This window comes from Scatophagus argus, chromosome 10 (assembly GCF_020382885.2).
Source record: "Scatophagus argus isolate fScaArg1 chromosome 10, fScaArg1.pri, whole genome shotgun sequence".
Taxonomy (NCBI): Eukaryota; Metazoa; Chordata; class Actinopteri; family Scatophagidae; genus Scatophagus; species Scatophagus argus.
In genome coordinates, this window is record NC_058502.1 from 11,188,800 (window position 1) to 11,210,291 (window position 21,492).

The following is a 21,492-nucleotide window of genomic DNA, read 5'->3' on the forward strand; positions in this document are numbered from 1 at the left end:
TATGTGTAAGTTATGCAACTTACAGTCAGTCAAATCAAGCATTTTCTTTTTTGAACAGTTTTTAATTTGTCAAGCATATACATACAATCATATAACTTTTCAGCAAAATAGAATTTACAACCTAAACCTCTTTGGTTTTCATTATCAAAATAATACATAAGGCACATAGGGAGGATTTTGCATTTGAGAATTGAGTTTCAGATTTTCGTGAGGTTTACTGTACAGATGCTAGCTTGTCAGAATGCTACTATCTACTGATTGCATGACAGATACTTGCAGATATTTAACCATGGGTGTGTGAGCAGCGTAAGCATTCTCATGAGCTATTTATACAGGAATGTTTATTTTTTAAGCTTTACAGAATTTTGATTAACAAAAATAATCTATTACATTATGATTAACCATTAGTCCTACAACTGTGAAAAGGCAGTTGCACATATACTTGACACAACAGATAAACATGACAAATTCTCGTACGTAAACGTAAAAAGGAATTCCATTAAAACAAAGACAACAGAAGGCTGAGGCAAGCAGAGTTCATTCTGCTTTGAAACAAACAATGCAGCTGGTGTTGTAACGTTTTCCTGAGTGCAAGGTTCAGACAGATAAGTAAACGAGAGAAAAGAACAGAAAGTAGAGAGGCGGACTGGAGGCTGAGCGTGCTTAATCTGACTGACAGGTTCTCAAAAGAAATGTCTTAAACAGGGAAGTAGTAGTAACGGTAGTGGTCATTGTAGTAGTTGTTGTTTTTTGGTAGTTGTAGCTTTTTGTAGCTGTAAGACCATGAGCAGCAGCACCATCATCTGGTTTAACATTTATAACATTTAGAAACACTTTGAATCTTTACTGTGATTTGTTCAAAGTATGCATCTTGTAGAATTAGCGTCAAAAAGTTTTACTTCAAGGCGATGCCTGGTAGAACAATCTGAAGACCACTGCTGCACCAAAGCCAGTAGCTTCCAAGTACATTTAGGTGTAAAACAAAAGCAGATTTAGCCTAAGCTGACAAAATTTTCTTAGCTGTAGCTGCGCGTACAAAAGTGTGTAATTTTTCAAGTAGAAAACAAGACCTCCTGTGAGCTGAGCTACAGCTCTGATTGCAACACAAACTCATATGCAATAAGCAGTCTGACCAGTAGAGAGAAGCAAGGGATCAGTGGTGTGGCTGATGTTGTTTCCATCCTTTCAGTTCATTCCACATTACAACATGCACAAGCTTTTCAACTCCAGTCTTTTTGAGAGCATTCATACATTCAGTGGCAACTAAACCACTCGCACCCAAAATACTGGCACTAACCTCTGTCCAAACATGTGATTGTGGTGTGAGAAAGAACTATTTTTACTCTGAGGAAACCTAAAAACAAAGACTACTACTGTTGTAAACCCTCTTCTTGCTCTGGTTTTCCTCCAGAGAGCTCAGAGTGTGGTGATATTACACCGAGATGTTGAGATGTTTCCTAAAAAGTTTAAACAGTAATTCTGGCAAGACAGCAAAGAATTTAAAACAAAGTCAGCAAATTCAATCAACATTTGAATATCATACAGAGGGATAACTGAAAGAAAAAGATAAGCAACCATAAGGCTGAACTACACGGCCAGATATATCAAGTGTAGTGTAGGTACTAGCAAGGCGCATTTTTCAATGTAAGTGAATTAGTAGTGCCAAACATCCGTTTTGGTATTCCTGGCACTCACAGGCGTGCACGCAGCCTTCTGTCCCTGCTCCTCCACTATCAGCAATCAATACTGAGACTGAGTGTGTATCTCCATCTTATTGCTTTCACTGATCAGATGTTAACATAATCACAGCTAAATTCAAGGAATATGACAGGATAAGGCCTTTTGTATTTTAGCACCATTGCCACAGGCATGCTGATACTCTGCATATTCTTAAAACTGAGGCAGGACAGTATATCTCATTTATAGCCTTTCTTTTCCCTTTCTCCTGCCACATCAGCGAGACGTGCTGGAAAAAAATCTATAGTTTGTGACTGAGGAGTAATGGGATGCAGACCTTCGTCCATAGGACCTGAAACCACGTGCAGTGTCTCGTCACCAAACTCAATAAGCGCAGAGCTCTGGCTTGAATTAGCTGGTATGCATTTGGCCTCTGGACACTGTATCGTCTCTCTTTCATATTCTTTTCAGAGAGGAAGTGATCAAATATGATTTGAGGTTTCAGGTTGATGCAGTATATTGATCTTTTCAATAAGAAAGGCAACATTTTTTCAGACTCAGCCAATGCACTGGGTCATCTGTATGTTCTGGATGCAGTTATAACAAGGATACGGCAAGTCGCCCAAAGCATCCAGACGCCAAAACACAGTGTGTGTTGGGTGTTGAGTCCATTACTCTATAAACAGTGTAGGGTTTGCACATGTGGAATTGCTCATCAAACACAAAGTTGATGAAGCTGCTGAAGTTGCATTAAAAGGGACTTCTGACCACAAAAGAATCTAAGTAACATAAGTTGTTATGGCTTAACATCTGTTCCTACGCAGACATCCAGCAGACACAGAGCAACATTATTATCCAGTATTCACTTTCCTTTAAACCTTGGTAAACCAGCTCCTGAGAAACATATCTGGGTCTTCAGCTTTCTAAATGGTCGACTGTCTTCACCTTCCACTCATTAACCATGTCTGGAATGAAGCGTATGTTAACCAAAACAGTCAGCTAAAAATTTATGTAGAGCAGGGTGTTAATTCTGTATTATTAAGGACTCGACATATCAAAAATATTGCTTAATGCAGGGTTAAATGATTGCAGGGTTAAATGATTTATTGCATTCATCCAACGTCTGATGGAATAACAAGCCTAAAGTCTGAACTTGCTCCCACTGCAACACTCATCCTCCCATCATCATCATCTTCCCTCTCTCTTCAATCTTCTCTGTTTTATGACTGTAATACTCTCAGCCTGGCTGTCCGGCAGCCTTCTTTACTTACAATAGAAGCATCACGGAAGTCACCTGACGTGGGAAAGGCCAAAGGGCACTCATTGAAACAGGTTGCAGAATATCAGGGGGGAACAGTACATTTTTTTGATCTGATTAACAAAAAGACTCCTCCGCTGGTCACTGAGGACAGGACTGAGTCAGGCTAAAATTTGGTTACACACTTGTGCAACGTGCAAAATGCAAACAAGTTCCTCAGCGACACCAAGCTCTGGCGTGAGCACAATACAAGCAGAGCTCTCCACTGTGGCTGCAGATCTTCACCCCTTGGGTTGAAATAGCAGAATCCCCTCTGCCGTGAACGGAAACTGCACTGGCCTGGTTCATGTCAAAGCCTCAGATAAATGTGGCCGGACATGAGTAAATGAACTCATTCAACAACCAGAGTTTAAAAGTAATAAACAAGACAACTGCGTGGCATCAAGATGTGCCAGTAGTCTACAGTATAGACATGTTTTCAGGTTGATGTGGATGTGGCTGTGAGCGTGCACCAGGCCCTCCCAGTGCTCCCAGTGCATCCACCTTGTGTTCTCGCCCAGCAGGTCCCAGAGCCCCTCTTCTAGCCAGCACTGCCATGGTATCGCCTGACATGCTGGCAAACTCAAAGCCAAAAGTCCCGTAAAACAGCATGACAATGACACAGAACACCCACTCAAAGATGGCCGATGCATGTTGCAGGACGAAGCTCTCCTGACAGAAAAACACACCACCTGAAAACACGGTTAAGGACAAAAACAGCAAAGCATCCTGTTTTAATCTGATGTAGTTTGACATTGATGAGAAAGTCTTTGTTGTTTGCAGAAGACTAAAAACATATATAACATGTTAATAAATGAGCTTTAGAAGTGCTATTATTTTATTACTTTCAGACCAAACCAGGCTACCTGTTTACTGTCTTTATGCTAAGCTAAGCAAGTAGGCAAATAAGCAAAAATGTCAAAATATTCTTTAAAACTATGTGTATCAGAGTTTTCACAGCACTGGTTGACACATAAAATAGATCAGTTTGATAACATCCTCTATTTTTGTATTTACTCTGTAATAAACGTGGAGGGGATGTCTCTGTCCTTAATGAGACTGGTCCTACGCTCTATTTTAAAGCACTGTGACAGCCTCGAAGGCTGCCATATGTTAGCGGCTGGACAGGATACTGAGCACCAAGGCTATGAAGGCCAGCAGGGTCATGCAGAGCCGGAGGTGGGCCACGTTGTACTCCCCCTGGGTCTTGGCCAGTCGGTAAGTCAGCGCTGACTGTAGGCAAACAAACAGCATACTGGTGGGGAAGGCAATACCCGCTCCGACATAGTGGAGGACTTTGGCATTATCCACCTGTCATGTAAAGAAAGGAGACAGGAGGAGAAAGAGCAGCCACATTAAAATGGGCAAGAAGATGATACATAAAATCAGCAGTTTTAGCAGCTGTCAAAAACACCACATGGGAACGAGGAGGGGGAGGGGGGACGCGATGTCAGACAGCTTCAGTACCAAGCTGCCGGCCCAGATTATTCATTGTTGTGTAACACTGTTAGGAGCCTCTTAGACTTTTTTTTCTAACAGGGGCCAAAGTAAAATAAGTGAAACAGAGAGGATGACACGTTGCAAACAGCAGCAGCAGCATGCAGCACAACACAACGCCTCCTTTTCGTAGCTGGTCACAAGAACAATTGGAAACAATACACAAAAGAGCTGAAAAGGAGCATGTGACTACAGCTCCTACTGCAGGATACACACACACACACACACACAGAGAAAGATAGATAGAGAGAGAGAGAGAGAGAGAGAGAGAGAGAGAGAAAGCTCAGACGGACTGATTGGAACAGATCAGAATCAGAATCAGAATCAGAATTCCTTTATTAATCCCTGGAGGGAAATTCTTGTAAGATAAGAGATTCAATGGAGCATTAACCAAAGCTTGAAACACAGCTATTTACACAGTTATTTAGGCAGATGACAAATAATTGCTTTTTTCTTGGCCAGTGCTAAATGGTTAAAGACTTGTGATTGGACTAAAAACATCCCTCTGCTCCACATGATTCTTAAGGATCATTAGAGCAGAAGCCTAGTAGTTATTTAGTTTTGGCCTCTAAGCCATTTGTCCATTGACCCAGCTAGTACATACTGAACATTCTTGTGCAGTAGGCTAATCCCTGAAGTGACAAAATAAGATTTCTAGAGAATTCAACATGAAAAGCGCACGTAGCAAATCTTTTCTGACATCTGCCTGTGACATCCCCTGAGCTGGAAATGAGGATGAGACAGTTTTGTTCACATCGGGAATTCTGTTCTAGCTCTCCACACAGAAGCGGGTTTTACAAAACGTCTCTACTACATCACCTCTCCATCTCCTGTAAGTACATCAAACTGGCACTGTGGGGTCCGAGTGACGTTGTTTTTTTGCCAATCTGTTACCCACTATGCTCAGCAATGGAAAGACTCTCCCACGTGCACAGGAAGAAACCCTATGCTTTATTCTCCAGACATCCTCTTATTTTAACTGAAGTTGTATCCACACCAGAGCTGAAACGATCCCCTGAATAGTTGAAGCTGCGAAAACAAATGCAACAGTTTCAGCTTCTCACTTGTCAGGTGAGACAAGTTTTGCTAGCTTTTTAATATATAATATTTAGAAAATTCACCATTTTATGATATTTTATAGAGCAAATAACTTATTTATCAACAGCATAACCACAACAGGCAGATCAACCATTAATGAAAACAACTGTTAGTTGCAGCTTTAAACTATACACTGCAAAATCTGTCTGTACTTGTGTGAATGCTTTTGAGCATCTGTGGATTACAGCACTGACTGCAGTAATTAAGTAATTAACAATACATCAAGCCATCAAATAAGCCATTGCTCTACATACTTCATGTATGTTTTCACACTCTGTACAGCATGCCAGGGCTGTGTGCTGTCAAACACTGTGCATCAGAGACAATGGATGGTAGGGAGGGGGCAGAGAGAGGGTGGTGGTGGTGTTGGGTGTGGGGGGTGATAGAACTGATGAATGGTGAGAGCAGTGAAGTGCACTAAAATATGGCTGCAGAAGCAATAAGGGACAATGAACGTGTTGCGGGGGTCGGGGGGTGGGTGAGGAGAAGACTACATCAGAAACAACATTTCTCAGAGCATCTGCCCTCATCTCTCATTGCTGAAATTTTCTCCAGCTAAAAGTCACCAGAAATGTTTGCCTACGCTTGTCATATTTTCTAAAAGTTGCTGCCAACATTTGACATACTGTTGTCCTTCACTGTCAGTCTAAAAGGTCCTACACATGATCCTCTGCAGTATTTGTCCTTGTGTAAAATGTGCCTTGATGACTAAGCAAAAGCAACCTGATAAATCCATTCCTGCAGACTGACACTGACCAGCAGCCCTCCTGCATAAATAAATAGTAATGGTGTCCACACTGTGCAGGATAGGAGTCAGGAGAGCTCACAGTCCCTTGAGAGGGGATGGCTCACAACAGTAAATATGTGTGCAGTGAGGAGATTTTGGACAAACCACACTAAGCAAATACTGTGTGTTGCATTTAAACAGTGACATGTTTTTGAATTATTATAATATTACGGTGATACAGACTGTCAAAAGTGAGCAGGGCGTTAACAGTGTGAGGGATGTACATGTAGCAACAAGTCTAACTGACATCCAGTTTTGTGTCAGTTTCAGTTTTCTACTTTCTGGAAAGTAGAGACGAAATGAAACTCTAGTGACTTTGAGGAATTTACAACACAACTGCTGTACTAAATGTCAGTGCGACCTCCTGTTGCAGAAGCACTTTAAACAGACTTTCAACCTGGCAACATACAAAAAGTGGATGCAATTTTCCAGCCTTTAATAATATTCTACAATATCCAGTGACCCAGGAAAAAAAATCTGCAACAGTACTGTAGTAATTGGTGTCACAAATTTGATCTAAAAAGCGATTTTTTTTTGTCACCCTCATTCAGTGTAATAATCTTTTCTTGTCTTAGATTGGTAGACGATCCCCTTTACCTCCTGAGCCACAACTATTCGCTGTTTTTACATTTTGCACACATTAAACCAACAAGATAAAACATTTTAATCAGCGAGCATTAGAAATGAACTGGTAGGAAGATTTTGTCATCTTTGAACAGAGCCAAGTTAGCTGTTTCCCCATTTTCCAGTCTCTGTGCCAGGCCAAGCTAACCTGCTGCAGGCTGTGGCTTGCTTACCAGAGACATGAGAGTGGCATCAAGCCTCTCATCTCTCAGCAGCTAAGCCAATAAGCGTATATTCTTTGTGGATCTCTTCCCTTAAGGACATCGGGTCGCATTTTACAAGATGCAGTTTGTTTGCAGGCACACATGCCTGCTCGCAAATTGTTTTTCAAGAATGTTTGATATGGACAGGACTCTCTTGGGACATGGTTAGAGCAGCATCAACACGGCAACAAGGCCCTGTTGACAGTGTAACTGAGTGTGTGATATTAGCAGTCATGCTGGCTCACACTCATGAACCTCAGTGTGGTGGTGACGTGCTTCTCCATCATCTATTTATGTGCTTTTCTGCCCAAACCATCAGATCGCCTGACAGGAAAAGCCCCAGTGGCTACACCTCAACTTTGCTGCCAAAGCCTTACATAACACACAGCTACAAACTGAAGCAGTTGCCACTGCTGAGTGTGTTCTCGAGTGCTGTGGTTTTTTGGTGCGTCCACTCATTTTTATCTGTCGGGTTCATCAGATTTTGGCTGCTGTCTTCTCCTCACATTCCAACTTGTTTGTTGTTTCTGCCTGTGGAGGCTGTGTCCATATGTTCTCAAGTCTGTTTTCCAGCAGAATTTCTATTCCGTCATGTGGTTTTAACAGTTTATTCACTATGAATGGCATCTCTGCCTCCAATCCTCCATCCCACTGGAATATCCTTGACTGTCAGAGAGGCGGGTCTGTGAGAGGACGACTAAGACCGGGTCTGTGATTGGTTATAGACGGGGTCTCTGCTACACACACCCTGTCTGCCCAGCTCCTCTCCATGCATGGCTTGGCGTGATGACTCACTTCCCCCAGGCTGTTCCCGTAAAATCCCTAATAGTTCTGCAGAGCAGAGGGGCTGGAGGAGAAGCGGGAAGAAGGTGAAAACAAACTGTTCCACATATGAGAGACGATTTCTGTCCATCACACAGTGAACTTCAGGCTTAAGTAGATTAACTAAGATGTCATATCATCCACAGAAAATATTTAAGTATCCTTCACATCTAACAACCCTGACATACAGAAACAGTCTGATATGAGGGAGCACAGGCACTCTAAACTTATAAATCTCTGCAGTCACTTCTCACATCTTAAACCATCTTAAACGAAATAAATCATAAGCAAATAAAAAAGCCTAGTTGAAAGGAGAGGGCATCAGGCCAAGTATCAAAGCACTGAATCTTACATGGCTGTATCACATTGTAGACAGGTTTCTAGTGCAATGGACACATTCAAGGAAATTCATTCAAAAACTGACCAGACATTTTTGTCGCCAACAGAGTCAATGCACGCACCATGTAAGTCTCCCTCTTCATCTCTCTTGTTATTCAAATAAAAAAAAAAATTTTTTAGACTTGAAGGACAAACTTCATGATTATCCTATCAAGCCGATTTTATCTATGAACTGACCTTCTTAAACACCTTCTATTTTTTTTTTTTTTACAAAAATACCAAATATGTCTCATCTTAAAGCTACCAGTAACTCCTCTCTCTCTGTCTCTCTCCCTTCTTTTCTGAGTACATACTGTACACACACACACACACACACACACACACACACACACACACATGTGCTGGACTTCCCCACTTGGTTCCTTAGCTTTAACGCTAAACTTCCAGAAAGAGCAGTGCAGCACTGCGTCTTTGAAGACAAGACAAATTTTACAAACCTGAATGTAGATTTGCTCTCAAACACAAGGTGTGTGTGTGGGCATGTGTGAGTGGGTGTGTGAGAGAGTGAGAGAGAGAGAGAGAGAGAGGAAGAAGTTGCTCGACTAATTGTTTAAAAATGCCTATTATCATATGTCCATACATTCAAGCCCACAAATATTGAACTCGATGTGATGCAAGAGAAAGCAACAAAATTCTCACACTGAAGAAACCACAGACAATTATTGGCATTTCTGTCTGATGAATAATTAATCATTTATCAAAATAGCTGCAGATTAATTCTCGCAGATCTATTTTTGTTCAACAGTTAGTTAGAGTTGAATATTATATATTTCCCAGAGTTATGTTACTGTATGTTATCTCTGACAGGTCTACGTACCTGGAAGTTGCCCACCATGATGAGTCCAGCGGCACAGATCCAGCCTGTGGAGAGACTCGCGGTGTTGAGGACACAATTTTGGTGCTTCTCAATGACGTGGGCATAGCGGAGCAGCACGATCACCATAACTGCAGAACGAGAGACACATAGAGAGACACAGAGACAGAGAAGGTGAGTCAGTTATTGGTGGTTCGGCAAAACAACACATGAAAATCACTGCTCCAGTAGAACAGCGACATGCCGTAAGAGAGAGAGAACAGTTACACTTATTCTGGAGACGTACCAAGCACACTGTTGGTGTTATGTATTATTATTTCACACTGCCTGGTTTCAATTTAATGCAAACTTTTGTACATTTCACTTAGCCAAAATATACAAGAATTCCATGGGAGCTTATTAGGACTTACATGAAACTGATTTCTCTGCTTAACGAGTGGGAATATGAGAGGCAGGAAATGGCGGGAAAGTGGGAACGATGTCAGGGTGGGGGTTGGTCTCTTGTCTTGCGTAAGATTAAAAGGTGGAGGGAAACTAAGTACAGTATATGAGACAGATGACTGCTGATGCGCTAATGTGCTGTGACTGGGGGGTATTGTTGGTGCACTGAGGAGCTGACCCCCGCTTGGTTTCTTTTTGTTAGCCCTTCACGGCTGGTGCTTGATGAAAGCAGACTGGGCTTGGTGAAAGCGGGGCATAGAGAGTGAGTGGAAAAGGGGAGGGTGAGAGAACTGGAGGGGACACGAAGCCCCTCGTGTCTTGACCTGAAGCCTATAGACTGTCTCAGAGACTGAAATGTTAACTCTTCCAGCATCTTCGTGTAAGAGGCCGGGCTTTAAGATGGTCCGTGGTGCCAAAAGGGGATATAAATGGATACTATGGTCACAGAGAGGAAAGAAAACATCAGCAGAGGACTTAACAATGTAAAGCTTTGTCTGCACTAGTCAGGGTTTGGAAATATTGCGGCGTCTGTGGCCCTAAGCCAGAGTCTCAATAATCAGACACATTTCATAACCTGGCCACAACCTGTTCTTGTCTTTATTGTCTTCCATTCACAATGCTGATGACTGGGAAAAGTCTGCACAATACTGTCCAAGTATTTTTAGTCTAACTAAAATGTGAAAGGCATTTCAGTCTGTTTTTTTATTTTGCTGGATTTATATAAGGTAAGATTTATTGTAATTGGAGTATATTAGTTTTGGAGTAAATTTGTGCATTTTACACCAAACAGATGTACGTAAATCAATGAAATGTTGCAATTAATCACAACCCAGCATTTAACATCCAGTGTGCTTTATCATACAAATAAATATTTATATTGATTTGTTTGTTTATTTAACAGGAACCATAAAGATAAACATTTACAGATAAACTTACTTACAGATAAACAATGCAGCGACAGCTGTAATGTAAACTGGTCATCTAGCTGAAGTTAATGTAATAGCTATTGTATATATAATGTCATAAGAATGTATATGAGCATTCTGCCTGAGCCAGTCCTCAAGCTGCACCTTGTGAGTGTGTGTTCTTTGTTTGTGTGAGACGCCCTCTGCCTCCACAGCACTAAAATCATCTTGGCAAAGTGATTTCACTTACAATCACGGAAAAACAAACTGCAGTGTCTCCAGGCTCGGAAACAATCTTGTCTTTGTTTTTTTTTCCCTACTCCTTTTTTTCATTTTCTAAATGAAGAACACACTGTGTTGCTGAAGGGACAAGAAAGTCAACTACAGTTTATTTCATTGGATTATGGCATCTCTGTCTCTGTGTTGCAGACTGGCTGGCTGGTGGACTTTTGCCATTTCAACAAAATGACTGTACAAATGAGCATGTTTGAACTTGCTGGCATTTAGCAGTTACCATAAAATGATGTAAGCTAGGCCTGAAGGTTAAAGACAACAAAGGATCCATTACTCTCTATAACCAAATCCATGTTTCACTTTTATTTCAGGCACTCTAAAGACACATTTGTGTGGGCTGCTTCCTGGCATATTTCTTTGAGAATGCGTGTCAGGCAGAGGGGTCACAGGCGCCTTCATCATGAGGGCTGACCTCCACCTGGGCTCAGATGGTCGGGACAAACTTGTGTGACAGCTCAACAACAGGAAAGAGTTTACATAAACACACCATGGTCGCAGCCTTAGTCATCATTCACGTGGCTACCCTCTCCAGATCTCACTTCTTTTCTCAGAAGTCAGGAAGCCCAGGAGAGGAAGCTGCATCCAGGCTTTCAGAAGGGTTTTTTTTTTTTAAACCTTTAAAAATCCACTATTGGTTGACCTCTAGCGTATGTGCCGTCACAAGCACAGACTTGCCTTTATGTTCATAGACAGTGTGTATTCCCACAAAAGTCACACCAGTCACACCACACCTCACAGTTAAATAAACCCTGCTGTCCCCACAAGGAGGTACGTTTCAACCCAAACACCCAGCTACATTCTCTCCCACAGGAGGTATGCTGAGAAAGAATACGCACATTGTCTTTGAATCATTGTGTGTGTGTAAACTGGCAGGGACTGGGATAAAAATGAGAGTAATAATTATGAGGCAACATAAAGTTCATTGAATCTATCTTATCCTAAATAGGAGTGAACCCCTGAGTCAACTGTAGCAGGCTCAATCTACAAAGTAAGACATAAATCAATAGGCTAAGAAGCTAAGCACTGATTATTTACAATAGCCTGTTGTAGAGCAACATGCCACATTAGCTTAACCTACTTTTGCAGAGGCATTATCACTTGGTTTACAACAGGTATTAACATAGGCTATGCTCAGACTAATTGGATGGCGAAGAAGAAAAAAAAAAAAAAAAAACACAGACAAGGAAGCTGTAAATGCGACCAACCTGACCTCACCGAACTGAAGTTCTTGAACCAGCCCGCAAAGGTGCTTGCAGATCTGTTCAAACAGGTGTAAAAGCAGCTTGACTTAAATCTGAATATGGTGTAGCTTGCTGACCTACTGCCACCATTCATGTATTTAGTAATATTCCCACTTGAGAGGCTGGAACAAGGGTAATTTTGTTTGAATAAGGGCCAAACTGATTACTCAGTTAAAATGCTGTAGACCCATTCTATCATTTCTTACCATTTAATCAACTAATCCTCTAAGATCTAGCTTTGTCCATCCATCCATTCATTTTCTATAATGTTTTAGGGTCGTGAGGGGGCTGGAGCCTATCCCAGCTGATCTAGCCCTGTATATATGTTAAATGATTAAAACTCTCAAACACCAATACAGGCATCTATCCAGACAACTCAACTCAACCCTAACCATAACTTTTTGGAAGCTACACTGGTAACGATGTGGCTGTAGTTAAACCCATTGGAGTTAGCACTACAGTTATACTGCAGACACAACAGGTAAAGAGTAATGAATCAGGATAACAACAATAATGAGTACAAACACGGTTCACTGGAAAACAGAATTACGTTCCAGTCATTGAGTCAGTCATGAAACGAAATCAAGTTTGAGCAACGTGTGTTTTGCAATGCTGTTTCAGTTTTGTTACATTGTTCCCTTGCCACACAACTTCTCCTGAACTGATTTGGCTAACTAAGAGTACTTCTCAAATGCTGTACTTCTTCTACTGCCTGAGCAGACTTTACACTGAGCTGCAACAGTCTGTCCCCTACAAGGATCTCTCAAGCCCTGCATAGTATGTGTAGACTCCCTCCATACACACAAATACACACAGAGAGGCTCTCCCATTCTTGTCACAGATGAAGACCAGAGCTGTAATTTGGCTTTCAGCAACACAGAGGATGTAGCTTAACAATGTTGTAAGCTTTTTTTTTTTTTTAAATCTACGATGATCAAAAAATGATCTAGAGCTTGCCAGTCAGACAGAGAGGCAGGGCTTAAATAATTGTTAGAGGCATGGAGGCTCCTTGTATAAACTCTCCCCCGCTTTACATACGTGCACACACAAACACACACACAGATCATGTCTAAGGCACAGCTGGGAAACATTAACTCGATCAGGGTAGTCAGAACCACCAGTGAACGCAAGGAACAGCACGTGGAAAGTCAGAAAAAACATACAGACCAGCACATGGGAGCTCATTGTCTTCTTTTTTTTTTTTTATCATGCATGGTTTCCTTGACCATATTAAACTACACATTCGCCATGTGTGTTTGTATATTTGTGCACAATTGGCTATGACACCATTCTGATTCTAATTTTGTTTGTGTCTACTTCCCCTTTCAATCAAGAAGACCACATTCAAGGTTTGCACAGGCTCTTAGTCAGTGTGGTTGTAGGTTTCACACAGACCAGCATATTTCTGAGGGAAACAAAGGTTACCAAAAGCAAAAGAGTTGATCAACACATCTACATACCTACTGCAAGGGAAACTCTGTCCTTTTGACAGAAAATTGATAAAGTGATAAAGTGTGGAAAGAATCAACAGATTAATGGAATGGCTCCTATTGTCTGTGAGTTAACTTAAAGAGAAAGCCTTCAGTGACAGGGTGAGGTTTATATCAATGACTGCAATGTGTTTGTTTGTGTGTGTTTGTGTGTATCGATTGTACATGCACATGAGGTCTTACCCATGAAGGATCCTGTGCTGCAGATAAGGCTGAAGAAGCAGCTCTCAGGGGGAAGAGTCCCACATTTACTGCAGGAGAGAGTTCAGAGAAATAAATACAGAGAAATGCTCTGAATCAACCCACGCACACTACACAGTGCCACTAATTCCCCTCCCACACCATGTACACAGAAATAGCATGTTTTTAGAGATACATTTCCAGTCATACAGTGAGGAAGTGTGTGTGTGTGTGTTGGGGTTGGGGGGGTACACGCTTCCTCACATCCCATCAAGATTTTGACTTTTCACCCACTGCCTCTCCTCTAGGAATGGGAAATGTTTGTAGGAGGGGAAGGCAGCAGTCAACACAGGCTGTCTGTGCCCGAGCTCCTGCTGCCTACAAATCCAAAGCCTTCTCAGCTGACTGCAGTCACACAGATTCTACAGTATATGAACAAAAACATAAAATTAAGTAGACTAATACTTGTTGATACTGTAATAACGATCATTTTTAAACAACTGTTAAATGTATTTAGCATTTTGATGATGGTTATGTAGATTTGGTCAGATGTGAGTCATGTGATGTTTGAGATCAGTCAGTTACTCGCTGACTACAACAGCACATGATAAAAACTGTGCATTTTTTTCCACCTTCATTATTAAGCAACAACAGCAGCACTTCATTAGTAAAGACTAGTTTTTCAATATCTAAAGATTTCTCGATTATTCCGTAGTCGATCCTGATTTGAGGGCCTTTTAATAAATCCTGGGAACATTAAGATGCTCATTGCATGTCATGTATGTTTGGATAAATAAACATAAACAATGATTTTCTTACATTTTTTAAATGTTTTTCTCCAGATTTTTTTATACAAACCACAGTGTTTACACCCTACTGCTGGCCTTTGATCTTAAAAGCTCCATTGGACAAGAAAGCTAAACAAAAGAGTGGGAGTGTGCTGATTTCTTCCCAAACGTAAGCCGACTCCTCCATGTGTGTGTTTACATGGTTAACTGCAGACCCATGCTTTGGCTCTGAACTGCCACGGTGGCAGGCAGGATATATCAGCCTCAAGTTATTTTCAGAATGTACACACACACATACACACACACACACACACCCAGGAGAACTGCCTCCTTCAAACTCACTCGCTTTTTTAACTACAATGTGCCGACAGGGGTCATGTAAAACAATGAGACAGTGTTCCTGTTTTTCATCACCAGACAGAAACTTGAAACAAAGTGACAGAAAAGAGACAGAGCAACAGAAGAGGGAGAGGTAGGGCTGGGTTCAGAGCGACAGTCTCACTGACCTGATGAGAGGTACATTGTCAAGTGTGCAGCACAGGATTGGCCCGCTCTGCAAATACAGCTCCTCTTCACACGACTGGTTGTACAACCTGGCAAGCCAAACATGCACCAAACATGTATGCACACGCACACACATGCACAAACAAGGTAATGCAAAGCTTAGTGTTGGAATACACATCTAATAACACAACTAATAAATTGTGGAAATATCAGCACAACTTCAATCCTACAGGGATATCACCAACATAAAACATATTATCGTATATAGTCTTAGAATGTCTGGTAAAAATATTTCATTTATTATACTGTAGCTAGATCACAGTAATGCTTGTGGAGATTAACCTCTCACTGAAACAAACCCATGGTCCAGAGGAATAGCCTGCCACTCACTGACAGCATTTACTGCAGCTTACTCTTTTGCTTACTATGAGCGGGTTTATGTGTGTCTCTTGGACACATGTGAGATGACTGTCGGGGAAACAGTCCCATTACTTAATGTATCAACCAAGCCAATAGCATTCTGTAGACAGTGACAATGACAAATCCCCACATTGCAAGGCATAATTGTGTGTGGGTGAACAGGGGTACGATGAGGCAAAATACAGGACGGATTAAGCAACATACCAGTTATCCACCGGGCAGACATGCTGGTTGTACAGGGCCATGGCGTACCTACAAGACAGATACAGTGATTAGCCAAAATAATACAGTGAGCTACCATCATCCAAAGTGACTCAGCAAGTATTGAATGATTCAGAGAACAAGAACTGATTTTTAAATCACTGAAATTCATGCAACAAACATGGAGGAATGCATTGCCAGTGCAACATCCCAGTGTTACTGTGGCCCTCGGAGCTGCCACTTAAGAGAGACATGGGTGTGAAGTAAAACAATTATAAATTGCTTTTAGTAAAACTCTGAACTCTCTTAAACTCTCTGCCATGTCTTGACACATCACACTATTTTATATTTGCAGTACAGTTAACTCCTTCTGTACAGCGTTGGTGGTCAGTTGGCTGTCCAAACCTGCAGAATACTTTAACTACTAAAATATGTTACTTCAAATCACATACATCAGCATTTTAATTTAAATTTACCAAATGTCAACGGGGACCACATCAACACTAACATCCTGTTAGTCTGACCTGAGATGTACCTGTCTGTTCAACCTGAAGGACCACTTGGTGACCTGAAATTTGACCATTTCTTATCAGTCTACCCAGAAATCAAAGAGAGAAAAGACTGGTTTCTGTCAGTCAAATTGGTGTGAATCCCACTGAAATCCAACTGTAGTGTTTATCTGGTCAGCTCAGTGCTCATCCACAGAGAAATCAAAGGCCTGAAGATCAAATGACAGAAACTGCATTGTGCAAGCTCAATCCATACCTTCAGATAAAGACTTTGAAGTGTGTATTTTATTTTTGTCTGCATGTTCTAAATTGCTATGCACGCATTCGTACTTTGCATCCACCACTGAGTTAAACAATGGACAAATATGGAAGCCGCAGGAGCATAATATGACTGATAATCATCAATAAAAAATAATAATAAAAAAAAAGCAATAGAGCCTGACTGATAAATCATCCACACAACTAATCTGTCAATATTATCTTATTGAAGATGTATTTGTGTCAGTGTGCATGTATGCTGATAAAGACATATAGACATGTGAAACAAGAGCACTGAAAATGTTATTTGTTTTAACCGTAAAATTCCCCCATTTTTATGGATGCAATTGTTTTTATTTCTGCCTTGGGGGCTGAAGTGTCAATTATTACCCAACCAGCAACATGTACAGCTCAGATCTGCCTGTTCTGTCCATACATGTCCATACATGTCATATGGAACAACAGCTATAACAGCAGGAAAACAGGGGAAAAAAAATCAAGATATACAAACATGAATGATTATTTTTAGCTCTGTTTCTGGAAGGACATCTCAGGTGGGGGGCAAAAGGGAAGTTCCAGAAGGAAAAACAACTGTGACGTTTTCCCCCTCGTTATTCACAAGCACATGCAGTAAACTCTGATCAAAACAATATGTTAACAAACCAGAAAAATACGGCAAGAGCGACAGTGAGAGTCAGACAAAGAGACCATTTGTCCTGATTTGTGAAAACAGTGGTAGTTCAGTAGGAGGTTAAGTACCAATCAAATATGTTTCCAGGCGGTTTCCTACTCACAAACCATTCTTTGAAGGACATATCATAAAGACACACACACACACCTGTTATCTGCTGGACAACAACAAGCACCGAGACACACATATATGTTTCAGGACAGTATCTATTGAATGGATGTGTTATACATGACAAAGATTCTGTTGTTGAATAATTTCCACAATGTCTGAGACCGAAGTGTCAGAATTCAAATGTGAACATGCTGATTGGAGAGCAGAAAAGAAATCAGGGCATGATGTCACTGCTACTATCTACTGCAGCATATGGTTATGATAGTCCTCTAATAATTCAGTACTAATGCAATAATTATTATCATTATAACAAAGCTGTGCTGATTGAATGCCAATTCAGACAACACTCACTGACCCACTCAGAACTACTACAAACTTGTGCACTCGGATCATTTTCATCCATTGAATGTATTGATGTTTGCCATCAGTCAAAGCTTATTTTTAGTATTCAATTTTGTGGTAGAATATAATTTCATCTGTTTCCACTGAATTCTATACTAAGCGCGATCACCCACAAAATCATACATACAAAAGGTCAAATTATACAACAATCATAATCTCTTCACTTTATTCTGACTTTAAATGCTGTCAGAACATAACAGCATGGAGTATCTATTGGTGGCTCATCTTGAGCGTGAGGAAGCACAAGGACGACCTCAATCAGGATGTCAGTATTTTCGCAGCTGCTTTCTTCATTTTCTTAAGCTACATTATGTCACTGGTAAAATGCATGTCTGATATTGACTAACTGCCGGTGGCAACGTTTGATTGGCTGGGCATTGGTTGGGAGTGGGCTATGTGAATTACCATGAGAAAGTCGTATAAGCTAGATGGTTGTCTGTAAAGAGCACAGCTCTTGCATAATGCAGCAAGGAAACCCACTGGTGTGAGTGGAATATGTCCATGTGGTAAAAGGCTGCCAGAGCTCCTGTCCCTTTGACAGTTCAATGACAAATACAAAAGACCTTTACAGCGAATGTACAGGCTTAACAGAGGTTTAACTTCAACAAAAAATATATAGGAAAAAACGACTATAGCCAGCTCAAGTTGTTAAAATTTCCAGAGGCTTTGAGACACATTTGGTCAGCTTCCAAAGTTAGAAAAGCAGCAGTGCAGCTCTGGGACATTTCTAAATAAAGTGGTCTTTTTTAGCTGTATGTGAAAACAAAGTAGTGCATTCTGTGCTAGGAGGAGGCTGAGTAATAATAGGTTTGTTTACATAATTAGACCTCTATCAAATCGCAGCAGCAGTTGTAAAGTGTAATTGCATGCCCCACAGCAATTTATAGATGGAACAGACCATGTTTTTTTACTTAGGATTGAACAAGGAACATTATGAAAAGTCTTTTGTGGAAAGATCTGGTGTGGAATATGAAAATTCCCAGACGTTGCACAAAAATAACACATCAGAAACCACAGGAAAGGATATGATACCTAAACTATGAATGAATTTTGGCAGTCTAGGCTGTACTGCAGTTTCTTCTCTGATTGGTTGCTGCAGCATCTAAGACGTACAGTTTGAAACATGTGCTTCAAAAACTACTTCAAATCTGGATACAAGTATAGTGGAGCCACACTGGCGTTTCAAGCACTTCGTTTAATTCATAAAAGATCAGCAAAAGAACCTGAACTGAGTCTCTTGGGTGGGCATAACCCTGAGCTTTAATCTGGCTGCACAGACCTTTAGTACACTGGGCATGGCCACCAGATGCGGAGTGAAAGTTAATGCTTACGCTCTCTATTACCCCCTTCCAGTATTTACCTTACTCCCACCCAGTCACCCACAGTAAAAGGGGGAGTTACGCAACAAGTCACATCCTTTGACATTCCACTAGTCTGGAAAAAGACCCTTGACTGCTCGTAGAAACAAGGCACCCTTGTCAAAGTAACGGGAAGGAAATGGGTTTAGAGGGACTGACACTCAGCAGGATTTGGCATCTTATCCCAGATCAACTTTCTACCTCACACCAGAACAAGAAAGAAATGTGCAACGCTAGCACTAATTTTCACCTGCATGCTCTCGGACTCAGTAGACTGTCTGAAGCAACGTTAACAACCCAGCAGCTTCTTTTCTGCAAAGCCCTGTACACCTGAATACACACTCTTGAGTGGACTGTGAGGCAGCCATGATCACAAACACCAACTGGTATGCTGGCTCTCAGCTTTGGCATGTGATTTGACTACTTACTCCACAGGAACACATCAGAGATGTAACACGTAGCCTAAATACAAGACAATTTGGAATTGGGCCACCTGTCTCTCTCTCCCCTTGGGGTTCACATTCCTCCTCCCAAAGTAATAACAGAGCAGTGAGAAGAGCTATCAGCCCAAACATAACCAGGAGGTGCTCACTCTTTTCTCTCTGGGTACATCTGCTCAGATACTGTACGGCAGATAATTAAGCTATACTGCTAACTCACACGCCTCACTTTGAAGAGAGGGGTGATAATCCCAGATCCTTCTTGGAGAGAGTTAATCCACATGCAATTGCCATGGCTCCCAGGAATTCGGGGTAAATATGCAGTGTGTCGCTCTCCCGGAGCCAAGAGAGGCTGAGGCATCAAAAGGTTTTCGCTTAAACAAAAAACAACATATTTTTAATTTGTTGAATATGACTGGGAAATCGCTACGTGTTCTCTATGTGGAAGATCATTATTTTCATTATGGTGATGTTTCTGTTTTTTCAGCTATGTTGCAAGGTAGATGTAGATGCAGAAATCCAGATTAGAAGCTTGTTTGTTATTTTTCAGTGAATTCAAAACAAATGATACAATGCATCTGGAAATGACTGCGACCTGTCATTGGCTATGCAAGAGGAACACGTGTGAAAAAAGATTGCCGTACGTTATGAATGTGCTAGGGAGAAGATGTTTTCTTTGTACCTGGTGGCATTTAAAAAAAATATGCATGAAGGACCAAATATGTTCACGTCTACCAATGCAAAAATAACATGTTTCTACAGGAAAGAAAGCTTTTTTCACTTTTGACAAATGGCTGTTGTTACTTTTGGAAAAATCTATCGTGTGTTTACATCATAACCAGCGTGTCATCCTTGACATAAAATAAAACTTTCACTGAGCTTCACTAATTATGACTAAGGCAGTTTTACAAATTATTTCAATTCCAGCTGACCTGAAGAGGACACTGAGCTTTTACAGCTATGCAGACTTCATACACAGATTTGCCAAAGAAATATAATACTTACACAACCCATATTCCAGTGATGGTCAGCACCGGGAGGCTAACAGGCAGTATCATCCAGAGAGACATCTTCCAGCACCTTGAACAGTCCCTTTCTTCTTCTTCCTCTTCGGCCAGCCGAGCAATATCTGCTCAAGTAGTACTAACATTTAAGTGAGTGTGACGGACATCTGCGCTGCCACCAAGTGATTCGTTTTCTTAAAAATGGAGGGTGGTAGATGGGACACCGGCGGGACAGATTTGTCCTTTAAGCTGGTGAATGAGAGGAGAAGGAAAGTGAGTTATGTTCAGGGTCATTCACCTACTAATCAGAAAGTAACATTAAAACCAACAGCAAGGGTTGCAAGTGAAAATAATCAGATGTAGATCTGGACTCTAGTGTGGGGTTGTGTGATGCTCGCAGCAGGATAAAAGGGGTTACATGAGAAACAAAAACACCTGTAACGCAATTCAACATCACTTCAGCACGTAGAGATTTAATGATGCTTTGATTTGTTTTTCTTTAGTTCGCCCAAGATCGCTTACCAGGTTTACTCCTACATTTTTTCATTTACAACTTGATTAGTTGCATCCCTTCTCATGTAATGTACTAACCGCTGCTCACCTTCACATTTCTAGCTAGCAACAGCGACGAACATCAAAAGCAAATCTGTGACTACTCACCTTTTGCCGTTGTGTTAGCTCAGGACGTTTTCAAAATTACTTTTAGTCCTGCACACCTCTGGTAGCCCAGGGCTATTTCACACTGGACTCGGGGCACACGTTGTTGTCTTGTTTTTAAATCAATTCCATTTTTTCTGCCCGAACAACTGAGGTCCCGTTAGCCATTCTCGCTTTGAATTGGAGTGGGGGAAGGCGGCCGGTCTGGTCGCCGCCACGAGACAATCCAGCTGTTTGACTCCGCCCCCAAAAACCTGTAGTAGAAACATACGTTGCATTCCTGTTTGGTTGCACACCAAGTGGGCGGGGTTGAAACCAAAATAATGAATCTAAAAACATTGTTTTTCACATTCTCGGTATTATAGAGTATAACTTTGGGA

General features: G+C 41.2%; 1 protein-coding gene across 3 annotated transcripts; it reads right to left on the reverse strand.

Annotated features, from left to right (window-relative positions):
* Nucleotides 1-324: 324 nt before the first annotated feature.
* zgc:154058 (Transmembrane protein 150A-like) lies at nucleotides 325-21,474 on the reverse strand. 3 transcript variants are annotated; one of them, XM_046401710.1, is made up of 8 exons: nucleotides 21,116-21,412; nucleotides 20,457-20,704; nucleotides 15,686-15,733; nucleotides 15,064-15,150; nucleotides 13,773-13,840; nucleotides 9,222-9,349; nucleotides 4,108-4,285; nucleotides 325-3,666 (listed from the first exon to the last, which is right to left on the reverse strand). In XM_046401710.1, the coding sequence occupies exons 2-8, from the start codon at nucleotides 20,519-20,521 to the stop codon at nucleotides 3,395-3,397; spliced, it is 846 nt and encodes a 281-aa protein (XP_046257666.1). In that variant the 5' UTR covers nucleotides 20,522-20,704; nucleotides 21,116-21,412; the 3' UTR covers nucleotides 325-3,394. The 3 variants fall into 3 exon arrangements, with proteins under 3 accessions (XP_046257666.1, XP_046257667.1, XP_046257668.1); XM_046401712.1 differs by lacking the exons at nucleotides 325-3,666; nucleotides 4,108-4,285 and adding an exon at nucleotides 4,915-8,030 and having other exon boundaries at nucleotides 21,116-21,474; XM_046401711.1 differs by lacking the exons at nucleotides 13,773-13,840; nucleotides 15,064-15,150; nucleotides 15,686-15,733; nucleotides 20,457-20,704; nucleotides 21,116-21,412 and adding an exon at nucleotides 12,064-12,370.
* Nucleotides 21,475-21,492: the final 18 nt, after the last annotated feature.